This window comes from Schistocerca serialis, chromosome 1 (assembly GCF_023864345.2).
Source record: "Schistocerca serialis cubense isolate TAMUIC-IGC-003099 chromosome 1, iqSchSeri2.2, whole genome shotgun sequence".
Taxonomy (NCBI): Eukaryota; Metazoa; Arthropoda; class Insecta; order Orthoptera; family Acrididae; genus Schistocerca; species Schistocerca serialis.
The window spans coordinates 1145033537-1145043622 of NC_064638.1; the positions used below are offsets into that span (position 1 = coordinate 1145033537).

The following is a 10086-nucleotide window of genomic DNA, read 5'->3' on the forward strand; positions in this document are numbered from 1 at the left end:
AGTCAACCATATGATGGCACTTCAGTAATGGCGGGCAGAGAAAGAGGACTACAACAATTGGTGAAGCAGTTCTGTCCCTATGCGCTGTTTCTTCATTGTTACGCACACCAACTGAATGTGGTACTGTTACATGCCTCCAAAATCATACGACAAGTACACATTTATGTAAGTGATCTTACTGCATTCCATTCGTTTTTCAGCAAATCATCAAAACGAACTATATTGCTAACTGAGACAGGATTTAAACTGCCACATGCAAGCAACACTCGCTGGAACTTTTGTTCCAGGGCAGTTTCAACATCTAGTCATTTCTCAGGACTATCTATTTTTTTTTTTTTTTTAATTATATATTTGATGATACAGACTTTCAGTGGGACCCAGAATCTTTGAGCTGTGCTTTGGGAATGAAACGACGGATAGATGATCCTACATTTGTCTACTTGTTTTGCTTCTACAGAGGGTGCTTTGTTTATGTTCATCATCTCTTTAATGTTATTCAGTCAAAATTTGTCAGTATAACTGCTTGGCATGACGAAATAAGAACTGTTTTGAGAAACTTACGACAATTAAGAATGAAAACATTCATTGATGAATGCATTAAATGCAGCTTGTGTTTGAATGGCAACTTATCATTCTGTGACAGTCAAAAGACATCTCTCAGGTCACTAACTTACAAGATACTAAATTTTCAAATTGTTCAGATGGAAAGAAGGTTTCAAGACTTTCCCCAAATGCAGTTTGTTGAACTTTTGAATGAAAAGTGTTTCCCGAACTATCAAAAATAATTCCCAAAGTTGAAACTGCTTCAATTATTAGAACAGTACCCTTTTTTCAAACAAGAACAAGTTGAAAATGAAATGTGTAACATATACGCTGATGAGAAAAAACACTTTGTCTCCAAGAATCCTCTTAAAGTACATTGTCAACAATGATTTAGATTCTGTTTATGAAGAAACAACGAAGTTCCTGATTTTGGTTTTGACCCTACCCGCAACTACAGCAAGCAGTGAACGAAGCATGAGTACTCTTAAAATGAGTGAAGAATTATTTAAGGAATTCAATGTCCAACACCCAGCTGTCATGTTTGAGCACGTTAGCAATAGAAAAGTCACTACTTGGAGAGCTATTCAGTGATCAGATCTTTGTAGACCGAGTTATAGACTTATTCGTGGAAATAAAAGACAGGCGCATTGCACTTGTGTACAAGAAAATGTAAGTGCTTCTTCTCTTGCTGCTGGAGTTCTACAAATTTGTCATCGTTTCTTGAACAAGTTAGTTATTATTATAATTATTATTATTATTATTACTATTATCATTATTATTATTTGTGGTGGTGTTAGTGGTAGTAGTAGTAGTAGTAGTAGTAGTAGTAGTTGTTGTTGTTGTTTTATTTGATGTGTTTTGTTTCATTTGTTTAAATTATTGTTTATTGTACTATTTTGTCTCCCTATAATAACTGCAGAGTCTTCCCAACCTTTCCAACCACGCTACGCCACTGATATATATGTATTAAAAACAAAGATTCCATGACTTACCAAACGGGAAAGCGCTGGTAGATAGGCACAATAAATAAAAACACACAAACACACACACAAAATTTCAAGCTTTCGCAACCAACGGTTGCTTCGTCAGGAAAGAGGGAAGGAGAGGGAAAGATGAAAGGATGTGGGTTGTAAGGGAGAGGATAAGGAGTCATTCCAATCCCGGGAGCGGAAAGACTCACCTTAGGGGGAAAAAAGGACAGGTATACACTCGCACACACACACACATATCCATCCACACATATACAGACACAAGCAGACATATTTAACGGCAAATAATTTGGGCAGAGATGTCAGTCGAGGCGGAAGTGCAGAGGCAAAGATGTTGTTGAATGACAGGTGAGGTATGAGTGGCGGCGTGGTTGGAAAGGTTGGGAAGACTCTGCAGTTATTATAGAGAGACAAAATAGTACAATAAACAATAATTTAAACAATTTCAAGTTGCCGCCACTCATACCTCACCTGTCATTCAACAATGTCTTTGCCTCTGCACTTCCGCCTCGACTGACATCTCTGCCCAAATTCTTTGCCTTTAAATATGTCTGCTTGTGTCTGTATATGTGTGGATGGATATGTGTGTGTGTGCGAGTGTATACTTGTTCTTTTTTCCCCCTAAGGTAAGTCTTTCCGCTCCCGGGATTGGAATGACTCCTTACCCTCTCCCTTAAAACCCACATCCTTTCATGCTTCCCTCTCCTTCCCTCTTTCCTGACGAAGCAACCGTTGGTTGCGAAAGCTTAAAATTTTGTGTGTGTGTTTGTGTGTTTTTTTATTGTGCATATCTACCAGCGCTTTCCCATTTGGTAAGTCATTGAATCTTTGTTTTTAATATATATTTCCCATGTGGAATGTCAATCCATCCTTTCCATAATATTGTCATTATCCCAGCTTGAATTTTCCATTGTTCGTAAAAAAACTTTCTTTTTCAGAAATGCTTTACTTTCCATTACCATTCCAGTTTTATATCTGCATCTGTGCCTGCATCTGCATCCATACTCCACAGGCCACGTAATGGGCATGAGGGAATCTTGTCCTATATATACACTCCATGGCCCATGTAATGGTACACAGGAATGTTATAAAACTACTGCTCCTCTCACAAACAGAGTGAGGCTAACAACTGCCTATATGCCTCTGTATGAGCCTTAATTGCTCTTCTCTTAACTTCATGATCCTTATGCACAATGTACGTTGGTGGCAATAGAATCATTCTGCAGTCAGCTTCAAATGCTAGTTTTCCAGATATTCTCAGTAGTGTTCCTCAAAAAGAAAATGTTGCTTTCCTCCAGGGATTCCGATTTGAGCACATAGTGCATTTCTGTACTCCCAGTAACAAATCTAGCAGCATGCCTCTGAATTGCCTCAATGTCTTCCTCCAAACCAACCTGGTGTAGACACCAAAAGCTCAAACAGTTTTATATCTGCATCTGTGTCTGCATCTGCATCCATACTCCACAGGGCACGTAATGGGCATGAGGGAATCTTGTCCTATATATACACTCCATGGCCCATGTAATGGTACACAGGAATGTTGTAAAACTACTGACAAATGTTCTAAGCACAGTCTCCTTTTGTAGATGAGCTACATTTTCCTAAAATACTCCCAATAAAGCAAACTCTACCACTTTCCTTCCCTACAATGAACCTTACATGCTCATACTGTTTCATTTCACTTTGCAGCATCAAGTCTAATAGTTAATCAATGTGACTATATCTAGCAGCACATCTATAATAGTGCATTTGAACATCACAGGATTGTTTTTTCTAATCTTCAGCATTAATTTAAATTTTTCTACTTTTAGAGCAAGATGCCCTTCATCACACCAAATGGAAACTCTGTCTACATAATCCTGCATCCTACAGTCAGTCAATGATGACACTTTCCCATAACCTACAACATCGTTAACAAATATTTGCAGGTTGCTGCTCACCTTATCCCTTTGATCTTCTAAGTTTATAGAGAAAAAGAGTGGTCTTATTACATTTCCATGAGCACTCCTGATGATACCCTTGTATCTGATCAAAACTCACTATCCAGAACAACATACTTGGTCTTATTACTTCCTCTTACTTCTGCCATTGTCATTAATTTACTGCCCAGAAAGCAAAACTCATCTACTCCTTTTAGTATCTAATTTCCAGTCTAATTCTCTCAGTATCAACTGATTTAATTCAACCACATTCTGTCAGCCTTGTTTCACATTTCTTCATGTTCATGTAATAACCTCTTTTCATGACACTATTCACTCTGTTCAAATTCTATTGACTGATGTCTTTATTAGTTAGTGAAAGAATTAACGTTGTATGGATTTTGTGATTCAAATATTAAAAAATTAACAGCTTAAAATTAATTTCTTACTGTATAATTGACAACAAATTTTGTTTCAGTCCAATTACATTTGTTGCAAGTCCTTTGTCATTTCTTGAGAGAACTATGATATCACTGGCAAACATCAAAATATTTATTAATTCTCCCTTAACTTTAATTCCCATTCCAACTATCTCAAATTTCTCCTTTGTTTCCTTTACTGCTTGCACAATGTATAGATAGAATAACATTGGGACATGGCTGCAACCCTATCTGACGTCCTTCTCAATAGCTGTATCCCTTTCACTTTGTGTTGTCAGTTTAACTGCAGTCTTGTTTATTAACAACTTGCAGATAGTCTTATGGTCCCTGTATTAATTGTATCCCTGCTACCTTCATAATTTGAAAAAGTGGTTTCTTTTTACATACAGTACACATTAATATGGTTAAGGCTTTTCGCTGGGTAGGAAACAAAGTCATGTGATGAAAAATGTACACTCCCACTGGAACCATCTGTCACTCAAAATCTGTGGATGACTCATAGGAGGAAACCTGCCTTTCAAGAATGTAGTGAGTGGATTACACATTCTACCAGAACTTTCCTTACTACTCTGAACTCAAACAGTCCATTTTCATAAATATTTATGTGAAAAAAATGATAGTTAGTTATGAGGACTAATAAGAGAGTCTAGCTTGAGTGTTATACCTAAATTACATAAAACTGCAGTTAACTTGTAAATCTGTGAAACAAGTGGCAATTAGATTGGTATTCAAAATCGGCTGTAGATTTCCAAACACTTACAAAGAGGCGTTTCCATAACTGAAGATTGCCAGTGTGCAGTTCAGTTCTAGTTGATTCAATGTGTGCATGCCTTTTGATCAAGTTGTGATTTCATCTTAACTGATTTCTTGATCATGTGCACAGTAGCCTAGACTGCAAACAGTGTTCCTCATTTGTAATTTCATAGTATCTGAATTCATTAAGTTTTTCAAGATTTCTAATCCAACTGAATTTTTGTAAAGGCAACCAGGAATTAAAATTTTGTTTTTGTTAGTCAACAGAACTTGGTACACAATGGTGAGTCTCTTCTTCCTATAAAGTCTTAGTGTCAATGCATACAGCTGCAGGGATGAAAAGAAAATAAGTTTAAGTATGGAAATGACCACAAATGGCCACAACCAGTACAGTGTCACCTCATGAGTAACACACACAGGTGTCTCTTATTAATATGTGGCACCTTGCAATATCAGTCAGATAGGTAGATGTTAGGATGGTGTAAGGATGGCTGACAGGCACAGATATTCTCTGTAGGACAGCTGCACTGTAGGAGTTTGGACACTCAGTGTGTCCCACAAGCACACACAATAACATGTCAGTTTTCGTATTTTCCTCATGTTTGTAAAACAGAAACATTGCTTTGTCACAGTGTACCAGGTAATTTCTTACATACAGTACCTGCATGAAGTACAAAAATAAGAAACATTTCAGATGGTCAGCTCACAGTGTCTGTCAAAAGATACACAATGAAGCTTTAATGAAAGAAACAAGTGACTCATCAAGTTGTTAAGATTTGAAACTGGCGACAGTTTTTCAATAAAATAATTCAAAATGAAATTGTGAATCATTGCTGTTTTCTTTTAAGATATGCTCTATTGGGTAGCATCTCAAGTTCACAAGGAATCTCAGCATTTGACAAAATAATGCTAAATTTTGGAAAAATATCTCCATAAAGAATATCAAGTAATAAAGGACTGCAGACTAGAGTTTGAGTGCAACCTTAGTTATGTTGCAGAGAACCAGACACCTGTCCATTCCCAATAGATTTCATACCTAGTGATACCAATCCTAAGGTCTATAGACACCACTCTCAAACTAATGAAAAATGAATGAAATGAGTTTAATGAGCAGTCACTCCAGTGGCCTGAAACTTCTGTGGACTGGTGTGTGTGTGTGTGTGTGTGTGTGTGTGTTTGTGTGTGTGTGTGTGTGTGTGTGTGTGTGTGTGTGTATTAGTATTTTTGTTGTCCCTGTCTGCAACTCAACATCTTCACTATATGGTGAGTAGTAATCTCCTTTTCATAATATTGTTGTTATTCCATACTCCATCCTGGATTTTCCATTGTTTGATTATACTTGATTTGCTGTTTTTCACCACCATTCAAACATCATGATCATAATCATCTTCACCTTCACCTCCATGACTTCTATTAGTATTATATTTGTATATTATGGTTGGTTGATTTGGGAGGGGGGACCAAACAGTGAGGTCATTGGTCCCATCGTATTAGGAAAGGACGGAGAAGGAAGTCAGCTGTGCCCTTTCAAAGGAACCATTCCAGCATTTGCCTGAAGCAATTTAGGAAAATCACAGAAAACCTAAATAACAACAACTGGATACAGGTCTGAACCATTGTCCTCCTGAATGTAATTCCACTGTTCTAACCACTGTGTATATTATATAATTGTAACTTTTGTAGTACCACGTTACAAGTAACAAATTATATTCAATATTTCACACATTGCAAAATTATGAGCAATTCTGGATTAGAGGTAAGAAGAGCCTCGAGGAACCTTCTAGGTGCAATAAATGTTCATATAACATATGAAGGGTTAATCAAACAATGGAAAATCCTGGATGGAATAATGACAATACTCTGAAAAGAGTAGCTGATATTCACCATGTAGCAGAGATACTGAATAGACTCTGATCTCCGCTATAGCATAAGCAGCTACAATCCTTTTCAGAATGTTGTTAAATGAAGGACTAAATTTTACTGTTAGATTGTTACAGTGTTCAGCAAATAATGAGAAAATCACGTGAGCTAAATTTTTTTATGATGTTTATCAATTTCACCTATTTCTCCATTTGTGAAATGCAGTATACAAATTGTAAATTTCACTCTGTTGTGTTATTTTACAGAAACTGTTTGTGAATCTTCCATTTTCACATGTCACTGAGACATTGCTGGGTGGAAATCAACAGCCAAAAAATGGCAAATTATATTGGATAACAGAAAAACACTCACAGAAGAAAACTGAATATACAAGTAGAGAAAGTTCTCCATATTTAATTACTCTTATGCCGATGCAAATTAGAACTTTTATTGTAAAACTGAAAACTGAGTAAGTGTAATAAAGTGAAAAACTCCTGTTAATACCATTAATAAAAATGTGCTGGCAAATGCAACAGGATGAATCAACTCAAATCTTGAAAATTTGCACTCACCCCACCCTCAAAAAAAACAAAAAAAAAAAAAAACAGATCTTCACATATTAAACGGCTTGAACATTAGTTGATTCCCCACAATTGGTCCGCTTAGTACCCCAAGGGCCGAATGGCACAGTCTACATACAAACCACCTCACGAGTTATGTCAACATGTGGCGAGAATCTCATGATGACTCATCAATGAAGCATCATGTCAATTGGCATCGAGAGCTGTCACCACTGGACAGCCAAAGAAACTGTTACGGTAGTGTTATTTATATACACCAAACGGGTTCCTAGGCACATTCAAGGTGACAGCCTTGACGAGACAGCCACTGTGCTGCCAGATATCCTGGGATCTGCTGGACAGCCTGCCAGGAGTAATGTCTGGCAGAGGGATTGGTGAAGAATTCAGCAATAAAGTTCAGTAGATCTGTGTGTCTGGTCAGAAGGCCTCCTCCAGCCGGCCAGTGGTCACACTCCTCAGTGTCCGGGCTTTGATACTGCCGGCCTACCCACTGAATATGGTGAAGTCTTTGGTTAGCCACCGCTGACTGTGCTACACACAGCTGCTCTGGACTGTGACAGTGCATTATTAGTGTCAGCTGGACACCAATGGCACTCAGTGCCTTGTCAACGTGCTGCCACCCGTCAGTGAATGTAACCTTCGGGCACATCTGCCACCATTGCACCGATACAAAGGTGCCACAAGTAAACAGAAAGCTGTGTCTACTGGATGAGGACATAGATCTCTATCTGATCTAGCTTGATGAATAATAAGTAAGTTACTGAACACAACATAACCAGAAAGAAGAAAGATCTTTTTACAACATTTTTCCCCTCAGCAGCATTTATAAAATATTGACAATAATGAACAATTGGATTCCTGAGAAAGATATTATTTCAGTTAACATAGGATTATTTTGTCTTCTTCCAAAACAGATGTCACAATCACCACCATAAGGTTATTAACGAATCTCACAATCAGAATGACACTTCAAATTATTCTTTTAAATATTTAAGTAAAATTTTAAAATTCTGCACATAACATAAATAGTGAGAGAATCAATATTCGCAGAATTTATAAGTTGCATGACTTTCTATTATTCAATAGATGAGTGAATCAGGTGCCCAGTTCACATGTAAACAATGAAAGCATTAACGGTATTAAATCACAGTTAAAACAGCTAAAAAAATACATTTGATTAATAGCCAGGTGTTGACTTAAGGTGACCAAGTTGAGCTTCACTTTGCACGATCCCCTCATTCAGCTCATATTAGGTACTCTAAAACAACCACAAGGTAAAAATTAAAAACCCGTAGCTGCAAGGTGGCAATGACAGAAATGAATTACATATCACAGGCCAAAAGACATAATAATGCCCTTTCAGGCCTTAACTTGTATAAAATAACTTTTTTATATTTTGTCTCAGTAACTAAACCTGTCGCAATTTAACAATTAAGTTTTTATAATGGAAGAAACAGTTGAAAAGGATTAATCCCACATGACAATTTTAACAAGTATGACATTAAAAGGAGAGCACATTATTTTAAAATGATTAATTCTTTTTATACCCCAGAATGTTTGCACCAAATAGTAAAGGAATTTGAGTTTGACAAGGCATTGCGTTTTACAAGTGTGCTTACTCACTGATCAGCCCTGACATAATGACCACCTACCTAATAGCCACTATGTCCACATTTGATACGGATAACAGTGGCGACGTGTTGTGGCATGGAAGCAATGAGGCCTTGGTAGGTCACTGGAGGAGGGAGATGGCACCACATCTGTGCACACAAGTCACCTAATTCCCGTAAATTCCGGGAAGGGGAGCCATGAGCTCTGATACCACATTCAGTAACATCCCAGATGTGATCGATCAGGTTCAGCTCAGCACATCAATTGCAACTCACCACTGTGTTCCTCAAACCACGCAGCCACACCCCTGGCCTTATGATGTGGCACATTATCTTGCTGAAAAATGCCACTGCTATTGGGAAACCCGACCATCATTAAGGGGTGTATATGGTCTGCAACCAGTGTACAATACTTCTTGGTGCCTTGCATGAGCTCCACTGGACCCATGTACACCCAATGTGAATGTTCCCCACAATGTAATGACACTGCCGCCATCTTGTCTCTGCCCCACAGTACAGGAATCAAGCAGCTGTTCCCCTGGAAGATGACAGATTTGCGCCCTCCCATTGGCACGATGAACAAGGTATCGGCATTCGTCAAACTGTGTAGCACTCCACCACTGCACCAACGTCCATTGCCAATGGTCGTCTGCCCATTCCAGTCTTAGTTGCGAATGTCATGGCATTAACACTGACACATGCACGGGTCGTCGGTTGTGGAGGACTATCATTGGGAGTGTTGGGTGCACTGTGTATTCTGACATACTTGTACTCTGCTCAGCATTAAATTCTGATGTTAATTCCATCACAGTTTGCCACCTGTCCTGTTTTACAAGTCTCAAGTCTCAGCAACATCCGACATCTGTAATGGAGGCTGGCTGCCCAATCCCTCGATGTCTGGACCTGGTTTCACCTTGGTTTTGCCACTTGTTGAAGACAGTCACTGCAGCTCTCCTGCAACACCTTTCAAGTTGTGCAATCTCCAAAATGCTCATGCTGAGTCTCCAGACCATCATAGTCTGTTTTTCTGAGTAGTGAAGTTTTCCATGGTCTTTGGTAGGGACAGGGACTTACATTGTTGAGTGTGGATGTGAGCTGAGTTGCTGACACTTTGCTCTCATCTCAGTTACACAACTTGGGGCTGGAGTCAATGGACATCACTGTTGAGGACTGGCCGTGGGGATCCAATGGACGTCCAGCACGTCCAAATCCACCGACCAGTCCTCACTGATGGCCAGTCCAATTACTGCTTGCACTGAGGTTGACCCCTCACCTGTGATCGAGTGACAACTCGCCTTGGGGTGTGAGAAGTGGTGAAAGACTTCCAAGGGGACTGCACGTAACGCATCTCCAGCTAGTCTGACAGATTCCAAGTGCTGTCTGTGGCTCCA

At 38.8% G+C, this 10086-nt stretch overlaps 1 protein-coding gene across 1 annotated transcript in view; it reads left to right on the forward strand.

Moving 5' to 3' along the window:
- Positions 1 to 6977, forward strand: part of LOC126456031 (lysosomal alpha-mannosidase-like) — a 189152-nt gene extending 182175 nt beyond the window's left edge. Inside the window, exon 16 of the mRNA XM_050091790.1 lies at positions 6771 to 6977. Coding sequence (XP_049947747.1) covers positions 6771 to 6977 — 207 coding nt within the window. The remainder of the gene's footprint in view (positions 1 to 6770) is intronic.
- Positions 6978 to 10086: the final 3109 nt, after the last annotated feature.